Source organism: Kogia breviceps, chromosome X, assembly GCF_026419965.1.
Source record: "Kogia breviceps isolate mKogBre1 chromosome X, mKogBre1 haplotype 1, whole genome shotgun sequence".
NCBI classification, from domain to species: domain Eukaryota; kingdom Metazoa; phylum Chordata; class Mammalia; order Artiodactyla; family Physeteridae; genus Kogia; species Kogia breviceps.
In genome coordinates, this window is record NC_081330.1 from 121,476,627 (window position 1) to 121,501,802 (window position 25,176).

General features: G+C 43.1%; 2 protein-coding genes across 4 annotated transcripts in view; one reads left to right on the forward strand and one right to left on the reverse strand.

Moving 5' to 3' along the window:
- CTPS2 (CTP synthase 2) overlaps window positions 1-25,176 on the forward strand; it is a 130,587-nt gene that overhangs the window by 53,654 nt on the left and 51,757 nt on the right. The window lies entirely within an intron of this gene.
- On the reverse strand, window positions 9,094-12,828 carry S100G (S100 calcium binding protein G). The gene is made up of 2 exons (XM_059050905.2): window positions 12,694-12,828; window positions 9,094-9,198 (listed from the first exon to the last, which is right to left on the reverse strand). Exons 1-2 carry the CDS (start codon window positions 12,826-12,828, stop codon window positions 9,094-9,096), a joined length of 240 nt encoding a protein of 79 aa, XP_058906888.1.

The following is a 25,176-nucleotide window of genomic DNA, read 5'->3' on the forward strand; positions in this document are numbered from 1 at the left end:
TGGGAGGGCTCACGCCAAGGAGTACTTCCCAGAACTTCTGCTGCCAGTGTCCTTGTCCCTTGGTGAGACACAGCCACCCCCTGCCTCTGCAGGAAACCCTCCAACACTAGCAGGTAGGTCTGGTTCAGTCTCCCGTGGGGTCACTGCTCCTTCCCCTGGGTCCTGATGCGCACACTACTTGGTGTGTGCCCTCTGAGAGTGGAGTCTCTGTTTTCCCCAGTCCTGTCGAAGTCCTGCAATCAAATCCCACTAGCCTTCAAAGTCTGATTCTCTAGGAATTCCTCCTCCCGTTGCCAGGGCCCCAGGTTGGGAAGCCTGACGTGGGGCTCAGAACCCTCACTCCAGTGGGTGGACTTCTGTGGTATAAGTGTTCTCCAGTTTGTGAGTCACCCACTCAGCAGTTATGGGATTTGATTTTACTGTGATAGCGCCCCTCCTACCGTCTCATTGTGGCTTCTCCTTTGTCTTTGGATGTGGAGTATCTTTTTTGGTGAGTTCCAGTGTCTTCCTGTCGATGATTGTCCAGCAGTTAGTTGTGATTCTGGTGCTCTCGCAAGAGGGAGTGAGAGCATGTGCTTCTGCTCTGCCATCTTGGTTCAGGGCCTACTTCACTCTTATCTCTGTCACCCTGGTTACATTGCTTCCTCCTCTTTCTATGTCTTTGTGTCTTCTCTTCTGTGAAGGAACTGAATTTTAAGTTAAATTAAATTTTTTAAAAAATTTATTTAATTAGTTTATTTTTGGCTGCATTGGGTCCTCGCTGCTGTGCACAGGCTTTCTCTAGTTGATGCGATCGGGGGCTACTCTTTGTTGCGGTGCGCAGGCTTCTCAATGCGTTGGCTTCTCTTGTTGCGGAGCTCCAGCTCTAGGCACGCGGGCTTCAGCAGTTGTGGCACGCGGGCTCAGTAGTTTTGGCTTGTGGTCTCTAGAGCGCAGGCTCAGTAGTTCTGGTGCACAGGCTTAGTGACTCTGCGGCATGTGGGATCTTCCTGGCCCAGGGCTCGAACCCTTGTCCCCTGCATTGGAAGGTGAATTCGTAACCACTGTGCCACCAGGGAAGTCCCTAAATTTTATTTAATTTTAATTGATTTAAATATCAATAGCCACCTAGTGTAGTGGCCAAGGTATTGCACAGCACAGGTAGACGTTGGATGCTTAAGAATTCAGGGTCTGGGGTGGTGAGAGGGGGGATATACCGTGGGTTACAGTAAGAAGGGAAGATTGTGAGACTCTTGGAGAGTTCATTGAAAGGAGGGGAGGCTTATGCTAGGCTGGAATGTCCAAGATTTGGTCATTAAATAGTGTGGCCGAAGCACATCTCTCCTGTACAGAAGTGGAAGGAAATAAAGGAGATTGGTGTGAATTTGTGGAGGTCCTTGAGTGTCAGTGTGAAAATTAATCCTGAAGGATCAGGGAATGAGTAAGATAATACCTGCCAACCTTGACATATTATGTAATTGATAAATACTGTACTCGTTACTGAACACTTTTCAATAGAAATGGGCGCTCTAGGAGGATTCAGCTGGCGTGGGAGACAGAGGGATGAGAGGGGAGAAAAGACTTCAGGCAGTGCACAAATCTGCATCACAGTCTTGCCCTTGTTGACTGTGCTTTTCCTAGTCACCTCCCATAACTGACTCTCCCCACCTTCAACAACCTCTTGTTTGTGCCTGAAGTTGGTATTTAAGGTTAGGGTTTTGGCCATTTTGGTGAGTTACTCAGTTTTCCTGGGTCTCTCCCATGTATACATGTTATTAAACTTTGATTTTCTGTTGTTAATGTGTCTCATGTCAATTTAACTCTTAGACCAGCCAGAAGACCTTATAAGGGTAGAGGAAAATGTCTTCCTTCTTAACAACATGATGTTTATTTGTTGTGTTTCCTTTCTTTTTCAATGCCCAGTGCTGCCCCTTCTCTGCACGTTGTCTTCAGCGTTGCTCCTACAAATCCCAGTTGAAATACCAGTTCTTAGATTAAGCCTTTCCCTCGCCTGATCTCAGAATCACTGACTTAGCATCTCAGATGTCTGACAATTTGTATCTCTTATGGCATCTTGTATAATACTTTGCCTGTAGTAGGTGCTTGACGTATGTTGGAATTGAATGAGATTGTGTATATTTACTTTGTGAGAGGCTGATTGAGATCGAAAACATAGGCGAAAATGGGAAGCTAGCACGACCTAAACATTAGAACTCAAGAAAACACATACAACAAAAAATAAAACTCCAAGCTATAGACTAATGTTGGTTATTAATAAAGATGTAAAAACCTTAAATAGAATATTAGAATGTCTAATTTAATAGTGTTAAGGGATAGTCAGTCATGAATGGATAGTGTGTTTATCCTGGGAATTAAATTGATTAACACATCATATTGTTCAAACAAAAGAGTGAACCCCCGTATCACCATAGACACTCAATAGGCAGTGTACAGTATCTACACCCTGGCGCTCACAATCTCATAACAAACTTGACAGGGTGCTTCAAACAAGAGAAAGAAGATCTTTTACAAAACAGTACCCAACCATAAACTCAGTGGGAGAATAACGATCTTCCCTGACTTATGATGGGGTTATGTCCTGAATATTGGAAGTCAGTGCATTTAATACACCTAACCTACTGAACATCATAGTTTAGCCTAGCCTACCTTAAATGTGCTCAGAACACTTACATTAGCCCACAGTTGGGAAGAACCATCTCACACAAAGCCTATTTCATAATAAAGTGCAAAAAATCTCATGAAATTGTTACTGAACCAAACTTGGGTCCACCTGCCCGATGCACAGCAAAGCCATTCTGCTGACACTGGGTTGTGGTGAAGGATGGGACAGGGTTTATTGCAGGGTGCCAAACGAGAATGTGCAGCTAGTGCTCCCAAACTCCCCGATGGCTTTTAGGCAAGGGTTTTTAAAGGCAACATTATGGGAGAGGGTCATAGGGTACCTGGTCAGCTCATGGACATCCTTTCTAATTGGTTGGTGGTGACGTAACAGGGTGGTGTTTTAGGAATCTCAATCATCAGTCTTCTGGCTCCAGCCAGTCTGGGTTCTGTGTACTTGTGGGGAGCAAGTAGTCAACATCTTCCGCTTAGTTTCTGCAGAACAGCTCAAAGATATGTGTCAGATTGTTGTCTCTATCCCTTCAGGAGGAACTAGGAGTCCTGTGACTCTATTGTTTAAGCTATTAGTACTTTTCTTGTTTGATTGCTTTCCTCTGTTTCTGCATTTTCCACTTCTCTAATCATTAACTGGGTCTGCTCTTTGGAACCTGGGGAAGGCCTAGGAGACAAAAGCTTTTTCTACAAACAAGCGGCAGGAGACAAAGGAAGGGCTTGTACCCAGGAGGGCCTGGCAGGGTCCTGCTCTGTTTCATAATTGACTGCATACTGTACTGAAAGTGAAAAACAGAATGGTTGTCTGGGTGCAGGATGGTTGTACGTGTATCAGTTGTTTCCCCTCGTGATCGCACGGCTGATGGGGAGCTGTGGCTGCAGCTGCCCGGCATCACGAGAGGATCATACTGCACATCTCAAGCTCAGGAGAAGATCCAAATTCAGAAATTGAAGTACAGTTTCTACTGAATGCATATTGCTTTTGTACCATCTTAAAGCTGAAAAATGGAAAGTTGCAGCGCTGTAATTTGGGTACCATCTGCAGTGGGGGATTCCTATAAAAACCAGAAATAATAAAATATATGTACTGTTGTGATTAATGAAGTAGTTAAAATGAGACTGATGAATGCTGTCTGGGGAGTGAAGTTGGTGCTGTGCTGCCTGTTTGTAGCAATATGAATCCATACAACCTTTTGGAAGTCAACTAGCTGGTCTCTTTCACAAAGCATACAAATATTCATACCCTCTGACTCAGACATTTACTTCTCCGAAATTCTCCTTAGGAATCTGATATGTTGACAAAGAAGTGAACAGGTATTCACTATAACATTAGTTAGAAGAATCAGAAATGACAGTAATTAAATGCCCCACAATGGGGAAATAGTTGAGACCATTAAGGGGTATCCCTACAGTGGAATATAATTAGTCATTAGAAATGTTTAAGGCTTTTGATGCTATGAGAATGCTCTTGTATGAATTAGAATGGTACAGATTGTGTTTAAACATTCCCTCATGGTGTATAAAAATCTCCTTTGTTTCTTGATGGAAGGGTTAGAACTCATTTTTCTTTTTTTCTGGTTAAATTTCTGAGTGTTTGAAGTAGGTTCCAATGCACTTCCCAAAATTTAGATGGTTGTATGTTCTGACTATTCCAAATAAGAAAGAGGATGAAAAGAGGCTCATTATGAAAAGCAACAATATGGTATTTTACCAATGTTTTCTTTTTATTTTAAATTTTCTTTTGTTTTTCTTTTTATTTTTTTGCGGTACGCGGGCCTCTCACTGTTGTGGCCTCTCCCGTTGCGGAGCACAGGCTCCCGACGCGCAGGCTCAGCGGCCATGGCTCACGGGCCCAGCCGCTCGGCGGCACGTGGGATCCTCCCAGACCGGGGCACGAACCCGTGTCCCCTGCATCGGCAGGCGGACTCTCAACCACTGCGCCACCACGGAAGCCCCTCTTTTATTCTTTTTGATGGGACAGACGTTTAAAGGGTTGAAAAACCAAAAATGTACAATACAATATGAAGTGAGAAGTGGCTTTCACACCTCGGTCCCTCATCTGCCCAGTCCTTTCCTTGAAACCGAGCACGGGGTTGAGTGCTCGCTGCTTAGAAAGCCAAACTCTGACAGCGGGTATTTGCAGCAAAGTAAGGGTTTATTGCAGGGTGCCAAGCAAGGGAGTGGGAGGTGAGCCTCAGATCCCCTCCAATTTGGTCTTCGAGTTTTGGGGTTTTTAAAAGGGGAAGGACAAAGAAGCTGGGGCTAATCATTGTCTTGTGACATTTGTTAATCGCAGTTTCAAGAGTCAGGATGCCTAAGGTTTATGAGTCTTTGGCCAGGTTGTCCATGACCTGGGGAGGGGGACGGTCTGTTAGCTCATCTTGCCCTGGAGAAACAACCTGAGTAGGTTAAGGATGTTATTGACAAGAGCACTTTTAGTCCCCTAACTCTGGTTGATCATTGTTCAGTTAGCACAGGACTGAGGTCAGAGGGGATGAGAAAGGGGAAAAAGGTTTTAATAGGGAGGTTAATCATAAACTCGGCAGGGGCATTCAGTTTTAGGGGGACTCGGTTTCATACTAACATGTGATCACTGATACTAGTTTTGATTTTGGACACAGGCGTCAGTAAGCAGCAGCTTGCAGCAGCTGGAAGCAAGATCTTAGTTCCCGGACTGGGAGTCCTAACCACTGGACCACAGGGGCCAGCAGCTAGGGCCTGGGTCCCTACTTCTTGCCTGCCTTGTCAAGAAAGAATTCAGGCGAGGAGGCAGAAGTTAAAGAGAAAAGTGAAAAGTTTACTGGAGGGCTTCCCTGGTGGCGCACCTTTGGCAAGTTTAAACCCTTTATGAGGGGGCAGTCGTCCGGGTCTTCGTCTTCTTCTTGGCCAATTGTATTGTTTTGACCCCATGGCTAATTTGTCTCTGGACCTTCCCCTGGGTGTACACGCACCCCTCAGTCACCCCTCAGTCAAGATGGCTTTCATCGCAAAGGCCTCTGGGAGGGAGGTAGCAGGACTTACTGTGGTCTGGCATCTCCTGCCTTTTTGACCCTGTGAAGGGCTTTGTGCATGTGTAGTGTCTCCCTTACCCCAAGGATGGGAAATGTATGACCTCTCGATCTTTTAACAGGGTTTAGGCCCTCTCTGTCTCTGCCATAAAAGTGTCCAGTGTCCGGTTATCTACCCTGTTCCTGTTTCTTATATCGAGGTGCAGATCTCGAAATATAGACGGGAGTCCGGTCATAAATATGTAGTCCTGGAGCCCGTTTGTCTCTTGCCCCAGGAAATGTAAACCGGAGGCTGGTAATGAATGTCTGGCCTGGAGCTCATCTTCTTCTCACCCCAGGAGGTGTGAACAGGAGGCCAGTTGTAAATGCCTAGCTTGGAGCCCACCTATCTCCTGCCTCAGTTTCTTCTGTGTCCTTTCAGAGATTTTTTTTTTTAGCTCATGTTCAAGCAAATTTAAATATATGACCTCCCCCTACCTTGCCCTCAAGTCACTATCTACTGCCTAACTCATTTATGCCTGGCCCACTTTGGGCCACCCTGACTGGCCTTGTTCTAGATGTTTACATCACCAGGACTTGCCTGTCTGAGATGCAACTCCTCAGCCTATGGACAGCCCCCTGCCCGCTCTATGGGTTGTTGGGGAGGAAGACATTTTCCTCTACCCTTCTAGGTTCTTCTGGCTGGTCTAAGAATTAAATGGACATGAGACAGATTAACAGGAGCAAATCACACAAAAGTTGAATAACATGAATACATGGGAGAGAAGGCTTTTACCTTGAATACCATCTCTGGCTAAAGACAAAAGAGGGTGTGGACGGTGAGGAGTCAGTTATGGGAGGTGACCAGGAAAAGCACAGTAAACAAGGGTGAGCTTTTCATGCAGATGTAAGCCTTTGCCTTCTGACACTGATAAGTTTCTAGAGATTTGGTCATCCTCCTCTTCTTGGTACAGTCAAGGAGACACCCTTACAAGTGGAGATTTTCCCTATGCATGTAAACGTTTCTTACAACAGGGTAACTTCTACTTGGTTTTCAGCGTTTCTCCCATGTCTGCTGTTTCTTAGAAAATAACCAGCTTAAAAGAATTAATATGCCAAAGACACATAGGGGGGCAAATTCTGCTCCCCTACAGGGTGAACGAGGTGGGGAGTGGGTGTGTGCCCACCTTGGAGTGCCTTCAAGTGCACAGTTGAAGCTACTGGGAAAATTACAGCAGCCAACTTGACTGACATACCCAGCACACACTTCAAATATGTTAGGTTAAAAAAACTGACTCAAAGGCAGTACTTTTCAGGCAGTGATTCTCAGCTTGAGAGTAAGGTCATAGCAGAATCTTCAGGAGGGCTTGTGTAGTTTTAAAACCATTCAGTGTTGTCATTTCCTACATTTTGAAAGTGGAAATAATCCCATATCTTTCTTTTTTTTTTTTTTTTTTTTTTTTGCGGTACGCGGGCCTCTCACTGCTGTGGCCTCTCCTGTTGCGGAGCGCAGGCTCCGTTCGCGCAGGCTCAGCGGCCATGGCTCACGGGCCCAGCCGCTCCGTGGCACGGGGGATCCTCCCGGACCAGGGCACGAACCCGCCTCCCCTGCATCGGCAGGCGGACCCCCAACCACTGCTCCACCAGGGAAGCCAATCCCATATCTTTCTGATGTCAACTACAGAAAGTAAAGTGTGGCAATTTTGGCTCTAGAGCTTGAGTTAAACATAAAAACATCGAAGAACATTGTTCAAAAGCATGCACTATTGCTCCCAATGTTACCCCAAAACTGGGTTCACCTCTTCATGGGTATTGAGCCAAAAGATGCAACCAAGCCAAAGAATGGGAGGAGGAAGGATCTGTTACTTGTATCAAGTAAGGAGAACACCAGGGATCTTTCCCAAAGCAGTGTCTCCCTGAAAACTGGGCACGTTTTAAGCTAAGGGTACATGCATATTCACGAAGGAGCTTGGGTGGTCCGCACAGTCCAAGCTTTAGTTGGTTGAAGTCACAAGGGTCAGAAAAGGCCAACAACATCATCCCTTAGGTTCCAGTAGATCTGGTGGTTGAGTGCTGCAGGCTAGTCTTTACCGCTGAAACAGAACTGGGGGTCTTTACAACTGATATATTATCTTTGCTCTTGTTACTGCTCTTGCCTGGTAACAGTCATTTGTTCCTACATTGTTTCCTTAAGGTCATTAATTACTGAGACCTGTTCAAGGACAAGCATTATGGCCAGGCTTAAATCACAAAATGGCTTAGGCCAAAAATGGGTTCTCTTATGTCAAGAAAACCAGCCATGCCTGGTTTTCTTCCTCTGGGGTCGTGCGGCCCTATGTGCTTACACCACGGGGGTTAAAATTGCTTTGGAGGGGCGGTGATGGGTCACAAAACCATCTTATACCATGTCTAAAGCGCAGATATGAATGTGGTACATCAACAGGTATACACACAATGTATATGTGGAATGAAAATTTCGTTGGAGGGGCAATTGGGAAAAAAATGTCTAACAAGGCTTATTAGGAGAGTGATAATGAACAGAAAGGTTGAGATGCTGGTCAAAGGGAATGGGTGCAGTGCTGATGATTTGTGGGTGTTTCCGAGGAGGGGAGAGTGGTGGTCAGGATAAAGACCTGGCTTCCAGGGCACTGCTGTGGTGGGCTGCCGTGGCCAACTTAGACTGATTTGACTTTGCCATTTTAACTGTCTGGTAAGGGGCAGAAGAAAGTTACTCCTCTCCCGCTCCTCTCACTTTCCCTCCTCCCAGCTGGATTCAACTAGTAGAACTTGAGGACTAGCTGTTTCTCAGATACCCAGTGTCCCAGCATCGCAGGATGCCAGAGCTGGAGGGCCCTATGCCTTCCTGTGCCTTTTATTTTCCACATCACATACTAGAGCCGAGGCCATCCCCTCAATGATGGAATGGAACTGACTCTCTGGACATACATTCCTTTTGCTCCCCCAAAGGGTCCCTGATTCAAGAGGCACAGCTGGTGCTGGGAGATGACTTTAAAGACAAGCGTCTGTTTTGTGAAGTCTGTTTCTCCCTAGCCATTGACTAGAATGAAATACGAGTTGATGTTGGGAATGATGTGAGCCCTGCGTGGCTGCGGAGGGAGAGCCGGGAGGGGGTTATTCTGGTGGACGAGTGGAGGGAGGGAGTTGGTTTGACTCGTCAGAATCCTTTCCATCTCTGCCACCATCTTTGTGGTCTCGGTCAAGATCATGGAACTATTCAGGGCCTTTTTTTTTTCTTTATAAATATATAAATTAGATGCATCAAATTAAGGTAACTTTCAAATCTAGTAAGCTACAGGGGTCAGTACTTGACAAGGTGAGACATGTCTAAGGATTTCTTTATTTAGTAATTAGACCTCACTACTTGATCATTACAATTGCAAAGAATTAAGTGGAGACAATGGTGGTTTCGTACAGAATAGGGCCACATCCCAGGCACTCTTCTTCCGGTTCTTAGAATGATGTTTTGTTTTTTCCTTCACTGGGATATGTTTTTTACTAACCCCTGGAATTCTTCGAAACTAACTTCTCCATCTCCATTCTTGTCCACTTCTTGAAAGAGGTCATCTAGGGTGCTTGGACCCTGGTTTTAGACCAAAAGGATGGGATAGAAGAGAGGAGAGAAAATGATTCAGTTACTTCTGCACATTCTCCGAAATTAGAGACACTGGGTCTGCGTTCCTAGAAGGCAATCGAGTTTTCAGTCACATGTTACTGATAGAGATGAAAAAACCAACTTTAGTTGTAGTATTGCTTCATGTCACAGAACTGACTACCCCTTTTTTAAAAAAAAACTATATCATACATTTATTATTTTAAAATTGATAATGTGTATTTTAAAATAATTGGTTTCCTATGTAAACTAAATCTAAATCATTCTTTTGAGAACAAGTCCCAGGGCTTTACTTGACTGCCGAGGGGCCCTGCTCCAAGGTTTCCCTGGTAGCTGGTTTGGCATCCAGCCCAGAGCTGGACCAGCATGTGATCCTAGGCTTGCCATGGGCCAGCCCCGTGCCAAAGCTTTTCCTTAGCCTGTGCAATTCTCCCAGCTGCTGTGTGGGGGAGATCCACTTTACAGATGAGGAAACTGAGGCTTTGAGACACCCGCTGACTTGCTCAGGGCCCCCAGCTGGTAAGTAGAGGGCTTGGGGTTCAAACACTGACTCCAGAGCTCAACCCCTTAATTAGCGACCACCCTAGTTTTTTCCCAAACCCCGGGTTGCAGCCCACTGCTATGGTATGCAGGATGACTTTGGTTCAGTGGTTCTCACACTTTGGCATACGTCAGAATCACCAGGTGGGCTTGCTGACCTTAGTAAACCCAAACTGATGGGTGGTCCTACTCCCAGAGCTTCCGATTCACTAGGCTTGGGGTGGGACCTGAGAATCTGTATTTCCAACAGGTTCGTGGGCAGTATTGATGCTGCTGGTCCAGGACTGACTACTCAGAGAACCACTGCTTGTTACATCAGATCAGGTTCGGCTCAACTCCCTTTTGACTGCTGGTATTCCTGTAGCGAATTAAGCAGAATTCATTTTTGTCTCTGCTGTAGGGGTGGAAAAATTTCCCTTCTTCCCTTCTGGGTTCTTTGGCTGGTCTATTAAGTACATTGACATAGACAGATCAACAGGAGAAAAACAAATGTAATTACATATGTACAGGGTACCCCATAAAAATATGATACCCAAAGGAAAGCCAGGTAACTGAGTCTTATATAACATCCTGGGCTAAGGCTACAAAAGGAAGGAAGGCCATTCACAGGTAGGCAGAGATGTTTGGAAAACAAAAGTTTGGCCTGTTATACAGATAAATTTCTTAGGAAAAAAGGAATCTCTAGCAAGAGCTCTCTTCCTGGTAAAAGAAGAGCTCTCTTCTTTGCAGTGTAAATGTAGGCAGTTGAGTGGGAGGTAAAGAGCTTTCCCTGAATCTTTGGGTTTTGATTGCTTTTAGTTCCAAGTAATCTTCATGCTGAAGTGGCATATTTCAGGGAGACTTGTTCTGAGCCCCTCCACTGCCGTACAACTCAAATCTTAAAGCCATCACAACTCTGACTTTCAGGTTAGGAGTCTCTGTGGCGAAATAGTACCCAGGAAACCTATTGAAATAACAGTTTAGTTTATAAGTCAGCTTCAAAAAATGTTTTTAAATTGTGGTTAAAAAAACACATAAGATAACATTCCCTGGGCTTCCCTGGTAGCGCAGTGGTTGAGAATCCGCCTGCCGGCGCAGGGGACACGAGTTCGTGCCCCGGTCCGGGAAGATCCCACATGTCGCGGAGTGGCTGGGCCCGTGAGCCATGGCCACTGAGCCGGTGCGTCTGGAGCCTGTGCTCCGCAACGGGAAAGGCCACAACAGTGAGAGGCCCGCATACCACACACACACACACACACACACACACACACACAAAAAAAAGATAACATTCCCCATCTTGACAATTTTTAAGTGTACGGTTCAGTAATGTTAAGTATGTTCACATCGTTGTGCAGCAAATCTCTACATCAAGGTATGCTTTAATCCCTAAGATTCCTGTAAAGACACTTGGCATTTAGCTGTGCTCACAAGACCAAACGGTGTTCGTTATTTAGCATCTGTTTTATAAATACCAAGCACTGTTTTCCTGAAGCACTTGCTAGGTTCTAAACCATACAAGGTGATGTGATGTAAACAGAGTATAGCTTAGAAAACCTTAGAAATCCATACGGAAATATAATCAGTACATGACTTGATAAGTAGACTTTTCACAACTTACCATTAGTCTTCCTACCTTTATCCAAATTAGAAAAGTCATATGTGCTTTTTATAGGAAATACATAAAATATAGAAAAATACAGAAAAATTCACCAATCTTATCTTATTTAAAAACAACTTGTTAGAATAGATTGCCTAGGCTTTCCGGTCAGATTATTATTTTTCTTCTTTTTCTTATTATTTTCTATTATTCCTATTATTATTTTTCTTCCTTTTGGAAAGATTTAAGAGTTTTTTGAAAAGCTGAATCTTTCTCAGAAACACTGGTTTTTATTTTTAATTAGAAAGTCTCTTTCTGCTAGTACCTTTAACTTTTTAAGTTATTTCACATTTTAACTATAAGACAATATCGATTATAAGGTCATCGAATTCAGCTACTTCACTTTTTAGTACTAAAAACAGAAACCTTAACAACTAAAACTAGAAACCTTCTCACATGTCGTATTGACAGAAGGGACATTTCTGGTTAAAAACTGAGAACCAAGTTCTGAAGTTAGAGCTAAGTAGGGACCAAGTCAAATGTAACCGGTAATTGCACAGTTGCTTCCATTTTGAAGATGGTTTTTAGTTCCAAGGGAAAGAAAGTGTATTGGAGCAAAGAGAATCAACCTTTCCCTATTCCTTATTGCCCCTAGATGCATTTTGATTTTGATAACTCTGGGATGGTTTTGATCAGAAACTTTACGGCTGAGGAAATGTAATCCTTTCCTGAAAGTTGTTTAGAAACGCTGGTTGCTCATTAGCACAAATTTAGGTGCTTAACACAAATTAACACAAATGTAAATGCTTTTGAAATAGAAATGGGTGTCGCCAGAGGGCAATTTATCAGCATGAAGCCGGTTTTCTTAACAGACTGCCAAGTAAGTGTTGGTCTAGTTGAGAGATCCTACCTATAACAGAGGAGCACATCCAAGTCCAGCTCCTATAACCGTACAGGCCTCGTTGTTTTCCTACAGCCTGGCACAGGGGTGCCGAATCCAGGCTTGTGTGTTTGCTTGGCAACCTGCAGGTCTTCCAGGCCTAGCTTGGTAAGAGTGCGATCAGGGCTTCTGTTTACCGTGGCTGGTCCTGGGGAGTTCTGTGTCAAGGCTGTGGGCAATAGAAGGCGTAGCCCGTGCTTTCTAGGAGCTTGCCTTCTGAAATGTGGCCTGCCCTCAGGGGAGGAAAGCACACATTCCAGCGCCCTCCCTCCGGTGATGCGCATGCCTGGGCTGCTGGGCTCTCTGCCTCAGTCGCAGACCTCAGCCTCTCCCCGCGTCCTTTCCTCTCTTCTCTCCTCCCTTCCCACCATCGCCGCCCCATCAGCGGGCTCTGTGGCGGTATACTCACTTTCAGTAAACTGGGGAATTCAGTCTGAATCAATAGCTTCAGCTCCTCCTTCGACAGCTGGTTTGGATCACCTTCTTTGGCTGCGTATTTTTCAAAAATGCTCTTCAGTTCTTCAGGAAACTTGTTTGTGCTCATTTTGGTGTCCTGTAAATTGGGAAAGAAATGACCTTACCAAAAAGCTGAAGTATTTTATACTGATGATTGCCAGCAGGAGTTGAGTGCTTTTGGGCTGTTTCCTTGGCATAGGTGAGAGAGAATAAAGAAAAGGGGAGAGGTGAAGATAAAGAGGAGGAGGAGGAGGAGAGAGGGGGCGGGAACTGGGGGAATCACAACGTACCAGTGACTGAAAACGTGTTTTAAAAATAATCATCTTAGATAGGTTGTTAAATGTCTGTTTTTAGAGTACATCTGTTAGAAGATAGTCTTTGGAGCCAAATACTTTTACCAGTAATTATGACATTTTTCACTTTTTAGGTACCTGCTCTGTACTCTGTAGGCTGTGATCTTCAGCTTCTAGCCTCTTAAGTTACTGGTAATATCTTTAGATGGCACAAACCCACTTTTTCTCTAGACCGTGATCTTTCACACCATTCTGAAAGGAAGCAGAAGCAGCTACAGGTAGTACTAAAATCACGCTTACCTGGTTGTCCAGCAGTGAGGCAGCTGGAAGAATCAAATAGGGGTGTGAGAAGCTGAGCAGGATCCTGCGACTTTTATAGTCTTTACAGATACACCACCCTGATTATGAAATTTTCCTTTTGTTTGCCATTTAAGGGTAATTATTAATGATTTTTGAAACCCAAGCCTAAGACTGCATGAGCTTCATAATTAAGGGCAAGATCCAGTAAAGGGCCACTTCAACAGTTGCTTAATGGTTCAGAGTCCCAAGTATAAGCTTGGATTCTTTACCCCTTAGATTATATTTTCCCTACAATGTGGAACTAGGATGTTTGCCCACTGTTCACATTTCAGAAAGCTCAAATATGGAGGGTTGGTTTTTTTCAATTGAGTTGCATATTTAGGCTTGAAAAAAATAATTTTCTGCACATCAAGAAAAAAATGCTGAAATAGATCATCAAATACTACATAGTTTAAAGAATTGCCTTATAGCCTTTGAAGTCCCTCTGATGTTTTGTACATATAAGGTGGTTAAATTTTTTTTAATAAACATCCACTTTAAAAAAATAATTAATTAATTAATTAATTTGGCTGTGTTGGGTCTTCGTTGCTGCGCGTGGGCTTTTCTCTAGTTGCAGCGAGCAGGGGGCTGCTCTTCGTTGCGGTGCGTAGTCTTCTCATTGCAGTGGCTTCTCGTTGCGGAACATGGGCTCTAGGTGCGCGGGCTTCAGTAGTTGTGGCACGCGGGCTTAGTAGTTGTGGCACGCGGGCTCAGTAGTTGTGGCTCGCGGGGTCTAGAGTGCTGGCTCAGTAGTTGTGGCTCATGGGCTTGGTTGCTCCGCGGCATGTGGGATCTTCCCAGACCAGGGCTCGAACCTGTGTCCCCTGCATTGGCAGGTGGATTCTTAACCACTGTGCCACCAGGGAAGTCCTTAGGTGGTTAAAGTTTTGAATAACTGAATGAATGAATGAATAAAATATCATTGAGAAGCAGGTTTAAGAAGTCGGGGGAAGATATACACAATAATTTGTGGTTTCATTTGGCAAAGCAAGATTGCCAAATAGGATGGTCATTTTTCAACTTTTTCATTATTTGTTGTTCCCATATGTGCTTTTTATTTCTCATTGCCTTTCCTTGCCAAATCTATTTTGTTAATCTTTCTAAAAACTCGTGAAAACACTTGACTTACTTTTATTCAATTGGAATTACTTCAAACCTTTGGAACTGCCAGGATTTAAAATTGGAGACTAAATTTATTTCTCTTAGAAAGAGTTCCATGAAAGAATTAGGACATTTCCCGGGGACATTGATCCGATACTGATTGTAACTCACAAAAGGGGGTTCCAGGTCAACTTTAAAAGCACCTATCAGCTTTTAAATACTTGTATATGTCCACACTTTTTATGGACCTTTTCTATATTTAGTTTTCTGTGGCCCTTTGTTATATTGCAGACAAATTCAGGATTAAAATATTGGACTGTGTTTCTCCCTGAGGCTTTTCAGTTCTAAAATTCTAAGGCCTTATTTACCTTGGAGAACAAATGTGAAATCTTATATATAGAGTTCCTTAAAAGCTGCCACCGGGCTTCCCTGGTGGTGCAGTGGTTGAGAGTCTGCCTGCCGATGCAGGGGATATGGGTTCGTGCCCCAGTCCACGAGGATCCCACATGCCGCGGAGCGACTGGGCCCTTGAGCCATGGCCGCTGAGCCTGTGCGTCCGGAGCCTGTGCTCCGCAACGGAGAGGCCACAATAGTGAGTGGCCCGCATAATGCAAAAAAAGAAAACAAACAAACAAAAAAAGCTGCCATCGATCCTGAGTCCTGATCATTCCATGCACCTTAGCTGTCTTGTGTATGTTATTCTCGCTTTTATTGCAGATTATTTGACATTGGTATGCATCAGTAGTGACTATGTATTAACTCACTTCTTGAGTAAAGATAGGCATTTTGCTTTTAGCTGTAAGATTTACACAAAAATGTTCTGATTTTGGCAAAGTATTTTAATCAAGATTTTAGAGAATTTCTCGGGTTTTTATACTTACGCTCTGCTTACCTGGGAGGAAGGAGGCTTTTGTTGAACAGTCATGAAAATATCTTTATCCGCCAACACTTTTTAAAAAAAATTTCAAATCTACAGAAAATTTACAGGAAGAGTCAATGAATACCAACCCACCTTTCGCCCAGATTCACTAATCGGTAACATTTCCACATTTGCTTTCTCTCTCTATGGACAACCACCCCACCCCCAACCATTTGAGAATCGGTCACAGACATCCAGACACTAACCCCCTAAATACCTCAGCATCCTATCTCGTAAGGACAAGGACATTCTCTCACACAACCACAATGCCATTATCACAGCCTATATTCACATCTCCCCAGTTGTTGAAATAGCATCTTAAATTATCTGTTCTCTCAAATTACCGCTTGTGAGCTAAAGTCAACATGGCAGTTGTTTTATTTCTTGAGTCTATTGAAGAAATGATTTTAATAACTGTATGTGATCTTAATAACAATATAATATATAACTATATGATTTTAACAAGTATATATTGTATGAGATAATATATGTTGTATATAACACATGAAATGTATATATGAACACACGTGTGTGTGAGCATGTGTGTATATAAAATGAACTCTAAGAAAAAAATTTGGAACAGTATTGGTTAACAGTCTTTTAGGCTACAAATCTCTAGTTTCAAGGGAAGACCTCTGATTAAAACAGGCCCAGTGCTGCTTGTTGTCAGAACTTAGGCTTGTGGTAAACGCTAACAGAACGGGAAAAACACCCTGTCGGTCCTCTTATATTTTCACTTGCTCACCTCTGCAAGTCACATCTCTCGTGTCTTATTTTTCTCTTTACCTGTGGACTCAAGTGTGAGGGTGAACCTGCAGTGGGAAACGTGAAATCCACCTATAGATACTCTCATGAAACATTAACTAAAAATATATGGAGATGGGTGATAAATACAGGGTGTGTTCAAAAGAGTGCATTTTGAAACCAGAGAAGGGGGAAAAAATGACAGGTACAAGATGGGTAATAGAAAAATGGAGAGGCAAAGGTTATTTCACCTCACCGTTCAATTGCTTGATTTTTGGACAGACTTCAGTTTTTCCTAGGAAAGCCAAGAGTAACTTATTTTACAAGCTGGGGGTACCACAGGTCTCTGTGGCAGCAGCGCCTCAAAAAGCACTCCGAGAAGAGTGTAGTGTCAGCAGCCAGGCCCTGCGAAGCAAAATGGGTGTGAAATGGTGTCTGTGGGCTCGTGTTGTCTTTGATGCTGAGGTTTGGGAGAGACCCTGACTATTAAAGAGCAGCTGTCCGTAAATGGGAGCCCCCCCACCCCAAGACAGAGTTCACCTTTCACTTCCAGCCTCTGCCCTGGGTGCCAGAGTTTGCAGAGGCCTCCTCATCAGAGCCCGGGACTATTGAGGGCTGCTTTTTACCATGGGCTGTGTGCTGCCCCTGCACCCGACCCGTTAGTCCAGAAATCCTGTAGCACCCATGTCGAGTGGATGCCGCTGTTACCTGCAGTCTACAGAGACGGTCAAGGGCCCGTTCAAGGTCACGCCACTGGGGACTGGCAGAGCTGGGGTTCAAGTCCAGAGCCAGCCCGCACCCTCAGCCACCATGCCACCTGCCCCGTCTCAGGAGTAGGGCTTCTGTGAGGAGAGCTGGGCAGTGTTAGTGTGAGGCTCAGAGGCAGGGCTTAAGTGTCATGATCACACCTGAAGGTATAAGAATGTTCTTTTCCTAATGGAAGTAACATAGACCTTATTTTACTGGTGGAAAAAAACAAGTTAAAAAAACTAGAAAATATCTACATATTTCTAGGACTGCTCAATGCTTTCACCATTGTACATTCCATCCTCACGCTGCCCTGATGCTGCAGAGAAGTACTGGCCCTGTATCAGGTGAGAGGTGAGCTTGGGCACAGCGTACCTTGGCCTCAGAGCAGGCCACTGCCCCTCTCCCCTTCTGTCTGCGACTTGGTCTCAGAGATCCTCCACTTTTCGTAGGCCCACTGACCAGTCCCTGGGTCAACTCTGTTAGTTTTTGATAAAAATCCAGGGAGATTTAATGATGGAGCTCTTGATCCAAACCTGCCATTGTGCTGAACTCTGGTGGTGCTAGAGAAGAAGATCTAGTCCTTGTGCGTGAGGAGCCCACACTTTAGTTTCTGAGAGGAGACGCATATACGAAATGATGGAGGAGGTTAAAGTTGTATACGATAAAGGACTGTATTAGTTTCCTATTGCTGCTGTAACAAATGACCACCAACTTAGTGACAAATTTATTTTTTTACAGGTCTGGAGCTCAGAAGCATTTCTTCTGGAGGCTCTAGGGGAGAATCTATTTCTTTGCCTTTTCCACCTTCTAGAGACTGCCTGCTAATGGCCCTTTCCTCCATCTTTAAAGCCAGCCATGTGGCCTCTTCCAGTCTCTCTCTCTACCTCTCTCTCTGACCTCTGCTTCGTTGTCACATCTCCATCTCTGCTTCTGACCCTGCCGCTTCTTCCTATGAAGACCCTGTGGTTACGTTGGGCCCACCCTGATGACCCTAGATAATTTTACCATCTCAAGAGGCTTAATTTAATCAGGCCTGCAAAGGCCCTTTTGCCATGGAAGGCAACATATTCACGGTTTCTGGGGACTAGGACTTGGACATCTTTGGGGGGGCCGTTATTCAGCCTAGCACTTATTGGAAATGAATTAACACTGTGTAGGTCATTTGTTTGGTAGGGTGAGCATAACAGTGGTATTAAGTATGGCACGGTAAGGAGAACTGGAGGTTGCCCCTAAAGCGCCAGCCCACGTGGGATGGTGGGGAGAAGCCATCTCAGGGGAAGTAGTGAAGAGGCGGTATGTATGCAGTGGCGTCGAGGGGAGGGGAGCAGAGGCGCCATCGGCGGTGGACCTATCCAGCTGAGGTAGAAACCACGGGTCCGAATATGTGGGGAGAGCTTAGATGGTTCCTGAATGAGGTGGAACCTGCGTGCCACATGGAAGGGTTTGGATTTGGTCTGCAACGATGGAGGCTGCTGTAGCTGCCCAGCTACTGGAGATGGTCTGCTGGGAGGTAGGCTCCTCTAGTGTCCCCAAATGAAATGTCCAAAGGCAAGGGACTGGACAGAGAAGCTGGCCTCACCAGGGTTCTGCCAGGTAGGTCAGAAGGCTTGCACTCTTTCCCACACTGCCATTTACGAATTTCATCTTTGGGAATTCCCTGGCAGTCTAATGGTTAGGACTCCGCACTTTCACTGGAGAGGCTCAGGCTTAGTTCCCTGGTTGGGGAACCAAGATCCTGCAAGCCGTGCTCCGTGGCCAAAAAAAAAAAGGGGGTGGGGTGGGCAAATCTCGTCTTTGATAAGAGAACCTAACTTCCCTAAGACTTTGTTGTTTAAGGCACCCAGGACTCCTGAAGTCTTAAACCCATTACACTTTTATCATGGGCTGCAGAAACTTGGGTAAAGGTTAATTAGCGCCATGTTTGTCCTTACATGGTAGTTTACATCTCCTAAAGCTTTATCACCACCAATATTTGTTACTTATTGATCCTTTTTTATTTTTCTTCTGCACTATGGCTCAATTCCAAGAAACGACAGATCTGTAGTGGGGATCAGATGACAGCTTGTATTGAGGCAAACTCAGAATGGGCCGAGGCGACCCTTTTGCAATGGAAGAGGTATTTTCCTCTTAGTTGCAAAACCTAGGGTATTTTGAAAATGTTGGGATTAAAACTAAAGCGTATCTGAAGTTCTTTAACCACCCCAGGAATGATAAAAGATATGTTTTAAAACTGTGATGTTCTCCTATCTCTCAGGCTTTTTGCAGAAGGAATGCCAGGAACAAAGACGTTTCCTTAATTTTGTTGCTCAATCAGGTCGCTTGTAACCCGAGAGGCAGTCATACTGTCATCTTTAGAGCTGGTAGGATGCCCTGCAAGGCAACTGGTTTGGCCAGGCTTGACCAGAAGTGCCCTGTGTTCTCTGCCTTCCCCAGCCGTCCCCTTCTAGAGTGTTTCGGTTCTCCCAGCTGGACCCTGGCCAGGATGTTCTTTTTTTTTTAACAGCTTTAATGGAGTATAATTGCTTTACAATGGTGTGTTAGTTTCTGCTTTATAACAAACTGGATCAGCTCTACATATACATATATCACCATATCACCTCCCTCTTGCGTCTCCCTCCCACCCTCCCTATCCCACCCCTCTAGGTGGTCACAAAGCACCGAGCTGATCTCCCTGTGCCATGCGGCTGCTTCTCACTAGCTATGGATTTGACATTTGGGAGTATATATATGTTCATGCCACTCTCTCACTTCGTCACAGCTCTCACCTTCCCCCGCCCTGTGTCCTCAAGTCCATGCTCTAGTAGGTCTGCGTGATTATTCCCGTCCCGCCCCTAGGTTCTTCATAACCATTTTTTTTTTATAGATTCCATATATTTGTGTTAGCATATGGTATTTGTTTTTCTCTTTCTGACTTACTTCACTCTGTATGACAGACTCCAGGTCTATCCACCTCATTACAAATAACTCAGTTTCATTTCTTTTTATGGCTGAGTAATATTCCATTGTATATATGTGCCACATCTTCTTTATCCATTCATCTGTTGGTGGACACTTAGGTCGCTTCCATGTCCTGGCTATTGTACATAGAGCTGCGGTGAACATTGTGGTACTTGACTCTTTGTGAATTATGGTTTTCTCAGGGTATATGCCCAGTAGTGGGATTGCTGGGTCGTATGGTAGTTCTCTTTGTAGTTTTTTAAAGAACCTCCATACTGTTCTCCATAGTGGCTGTATCAATTTACATTCCCAAGAACAGTGCAAGAGGGTTCCCTTTTCTTCACACACTCTCCAGCATTTATTGTTTGTAGATTTTTTTTTTTTTTTGGCGGTACGTGGGCCTCTAACTGTTGTGGCCTCTCCCATTGTGTAGCGCAGGCTCCGGATGTGCAGGCTCAACAGCCATGGCTCACAGGCCTAGCCACTCCGCAGCATGTGGGATCTTCCCGAACCGGGGCACGAACTTGTGTCCGCTGCATCGGCAGGTGGACTCTCAACCACTGCGCCACTAGGGAAACCCTGTTTGTAGATTTTTTGATGATGGCCATTCTGACCGGTGTGAGGTGATACCCCATTGTAGTTTTGATTTGCATTTCTCTAACGATTAGTGATGTTGAGCATCCTTTCATGTGTTTGTTGGCAATCTGTATATCTTCTTTGGAGAAATGTCTGTTTGGGTCTTCTGCCCATTTTTGGATTGGATTGTTTGTTTTTTTGATATTGAGCTGCATGAGCTGCTTGTAAATTTTGGAGATTAATCCTTTGTCAGTTGCTTCATTTGCAAATATTTTCTCCCATTCTGAGGGTTGTCTTTTCGTCTTGTTTATGGTTTCCTTTGCTGTGCAAAAGGTTTTAAGTTTCATTAGATCCTATTTGTTCATTTTTGTTTTAATTTCCATTTCTCTAGGAGGTGGGTTAAAAAGGATCTTCCTGTAATTTATGTCATAGAGTGTTCTGCCTATGGTTTTCCTCTAAGAGTTTTATAGTGTCTGGCCTTACATTTAGGTCTTTAATCCATTTTGAGTTTATTTTTGTGGGTGGCATTAGGAAGTGTTCTAATTTCATTCTTTTACCTGTAGCTGTCCAGTTTTCCCAGCACCACTTATTGAAGAGGCTGTCTTTTCTCCATTTTATATTCTTGCCTCCTTTATCAAAGATAACATGACCATATGTGCATGGGTTTATCTCTGGGCTTTCTATCCTGTTCCATTGATGTATATTTTTGTTTTTGTGCCCGTACCATACTGTCTTGATTACTGTAGCTTTGTAGTAGAGTCTGAAGTCAGGGAGCCTGATTCCTCCAGCTCCGTTTTTCTTTCTCAAGATTGCTTTGGCTATTCGGAGTCTTTGGTGTTTCCATACAAATTGTGAAATTTTGTGTTCTAGTTCTGTGAAAAATGCCAGTAGTAGTTTAATACAGATTGCACTGAATCTGTAGATTGCTTTGGGTAGTATAGTCATTTTCACAATGTTGATTCTTCCAATCCAAGAACATGGTATATCTCTCCATCTGTTTGTATCATCTTTAATTTCTTTCATCAGTGTCTTATAGTTTTCTGCTTACAGGTCTTTTATCTCCTTAGGTAGGTTTATTCCTAGGTAATTTATTCTTTTTGTTGCAGTGATAGATGGGATTGTTTCCTTAATTTCTCTTTCAAATTTTTCATCATTAGTGTATAGGAATGCAAGAGATTTCTATGCATTAACTTTGTATCGTGCTACTTTACCAGATTCATTGATTAGCTCTAGTAGTTTTCTGGTGGCACCTTTAGGATTCTCTATGTATAGTATCATGTCATCTGCAAACAGAGACAGCTTTACTTCTTCTTTTCCAATTTGGATTCCTTTTATTTCTTTTTCTTTTCTGATTGCTGTCACTAAAACTTCCAAAACTATGTTGAATAAGAGTCGTGAGAGTGGGAAACCTTGTCTTGTTCCTCATCTTAGTGAAAATGGTTTCAGTTTTTCACCATTGAGAATGATGTTGGCTGTAAGTTTGTCGTATATGGCCTTTATTATGTTGAGGAAAGTTCCCTCTATGCCTGCTTTCTGGAGGGTTTTTTATCATAAATGGGTGCTGAATTTTGTTGAAAGCTTTTCCTGCATCTATTGAGATGATCATATGGTTTTTATTCTTCAGTTTGTTAATATGGTGTATCACATTGATTGATTTGCATATATTGAAGAACACTTGCATTCCTGGGATAAACCCCACTTGATCATGGTGTATGATCCTTTTAACGTGCTGTTGGATTCTGTTTGCTAGTATTTTGTTGAGGATTTTTGCATCTACATTCATCAGTGATATTGGTCTGTAATTTTCTTTTTTGGTCGTACCTCTCTCTGGTTTTGGTATCAGGGTGATGGTGGCCTCGTAGAATGAGTTTGGGAGTAATCCTCCCTCTACTATATTTTGGAAGAGTTTGAGAAGGATAGGTGTTAGCTCTTCTCTAAATGCTTGATAGCATTCACCTGTGAAGCCATCTGGTCCTGGACTTTTGTTTGCTGGAAGAGTTTTAATCACAGTTTCAATTTCAGTGCTTGTGATTGGTCTGTTCATATTTTCTGTTTCTTCCTGCCTCAGTCTTGGAAGGTTGTACTTTTCTAAGAATTTGTCCATTTCTTCCAGGTTGTCCATTTTATTGGCATACAGTTGCTTATAGTAATCTCTCATGATCCTTTCTATTTCTGCAGTGTCAGTTGTTACTTCTTTACTAATTTTTTACTAATTACTAATTCTGTTGATTTGAGTCTTCTCCCTATTTTTCTTGAGTCTGGCTAATGGTTTATCAATTTTGTTTATCTTCTCAAAGAACCAGCTGTTAGTTTTATTGATCTTTGCTATCATTTCCTTCATTTCTTTTTCATTTATTTCTGATCTGATCTTTTTTATTTCTTTCCTTCTGCTAACTGTGGGTTTTTTTTTTGTTCATCTTTCTCTAATTGCTTTAGGTGTAAGTTTAGCTTGTTTATTTGAGATTCTTCTTGTTTCTTGAAGTAGCATTGTTTTGCTGTAAACTTCCCTCTTAGAGCTGCTTTTGCTGCATACCATACGTTTGGGTTGTTGTGTTTTCATTGTCATTTGTTTCTATGTATTTTTTGATTTCCTCTGTGATTTCTTCAGTGATCTCTTGGTTATTTTGTAGTGTATTGTTTAGCCTCCATGTGTTTGTATCTTTTACAGTTTTTTTCCTATAATTGATATCTAGTCTCATAGTGTTTTGGTCGGAAAAGATATTTTATAAGATTTCAATTTTCTTAAATTTACAGAGGCTTGATTTGTGACCCAAGATGTGGTCTATCCTGGAGAATGTTCCAAGGGTACCTGAGAAGAAAGTATTTTCTGTTGTTTTTGAATGGAATGTCCTATAAATATCAGTTAAGTCCATCTTGTTTAATGTATCATTCAAAGCTTGTGTTTCCTTATTTATTTTCATTTTGGATGGTCTGTCCTTTGATGAAAGTGGGGTGTTAAAGTCCCCTACTATGATAGTGTTACTGTCGATTTCCCCTTTTGTGGCTGTTAGTATTTGCCTTATGTATTGAGGTGCTCCTATGTTGGGTGCATAAATATTTACAATTGTTATATCTTCTTCTTGGATTGATCCTTTGATCATTATATAGTGTCTTTCTTTGTCTCTTGTAATAGTTTTTGTTTTAAAGTCTACTTTTTCTGATATGAGAATTGCTACTCTAGCTTTCTTTTGATTTCCATTTGCATGGACTATCTTTTTCCATCCCCTCACGTTCAGTCTGTATGTGTCCCTAGGTCTAAAGTGGGTCCCTTGTAGACAGCATATATACAGGTCTTGTTTCTGTATCCATTCAGCCAGTCTGTGTCTGTTAGTTGGAGCATTTAATCCATTTACATTTAAGGTAATTATCGATATGTATGTTCCTATTACCATTTTCTTAATTGTTTGGGGTTTGTTATTGAACGTCTTTTCTTTCTCTTGTGTTTCCTGGCTAGAGAAGTTCCTTTAGCATTTGTTGTAAAGCTGGTTTGGTGGTGCTGAATTTTCTCAGCTTTTGCTTGTTTGTAGAGGTTTTAATTTCTCTCTCGAATCTGAATGAGATCCTTGCTGGGTAGAGTAATCTTGGTTGTACGTTTTTCCCTTTCATCACTTTAAATATGTCCTGCTACTCCCTTCTGGCTTGCAGAGTTTCTGCTGAAAGATCAGCTGTTAACCTTATGGGGATTCCCTTGTGTGTTATTTGTTGTTTTTCCCTTGCTGCTTTTAATATGTTTTCTTTGTATTTAATTTTTGATAGTTTGATTATTATGTCTTGGTGTGTTTATCCTTGGGTTTATCCTGTATGGGACTCTCTGTGCTTCCTGAACTTGATTGACTATTTCCTTTCCTATATTAGGGAAGTTTTTAACTATAATCTCTTCAAATATTTTCTCAGTCCCTTTATTTTTCTCTTCTTCTTCTGGGACCCCTATAATTCGAATGTTGGTGCATTTAATGTTATCCCAGAGGTCTCTGAGACTGTCCTCAGTTCTTTTCATTCTTTTTTCTTTCTTCTGCTCTGCAGTAGTTATTTCCACTATTTTAACTTCCAGGTCACTTATCCGTTCTTCTGCTTCAGTTATTGTGCTGTTGATTCCTTCTAGAGAATTTTTAGTTTCATTTATTGTGTTGTTCATCATTGTTTGTTTGCTCTTTAGTTTTTCTAGGTCCTTGTTAAACGTTTCTTGTATTTTCTCCATTCTGGTTCCAAGATTTTGGATCATCTTCACTATCATTACTCTGAATTCTTTTTCAGGTAGACTGCCTATTTCCTCTTCATTTGTTTGGTCTGGTGGGATTTAACTAGCTCCTTCATCTGCTGTGTGTTTCTTTGTCTTCTCATTTTGCTTAACTTACTGTGTTTGGGATCTCATTTTCGCAGCCTGCACGTTCGTAGTTCCCATTATTTTTGGTGTCTGCCCCCAGTGGCTAAGGTTGGTTCAGTGGGTTGTGTAGGCTTCCTGGTGGAGGGGAGTAGTGCCTGTGTTCTGGTGGATGAGGCTGGATCTTGTCTTTCTGGTGGGCAGGTCCGCGTCTGGTGGTGTGTTTTGGGGTGTCTGTGACCTTATTATGATTTGGGGCAGCCTCTCTGCTAGTGGGTGGGTTTGTGTTTCTGTCTTGCTAGTTGTTTGGCATGGGGCATCCAGCACTGTAGCTTGCTGGTCATTGAGTGAAGCTGGATCTTGGAGTTGAGATGGAGACCTCTGGGAGATTTTTGCCATCTGATATTATGTGGAGCTGGGAGGTCTCTGGTGGATCGATATCCTGAACTTGGCTCT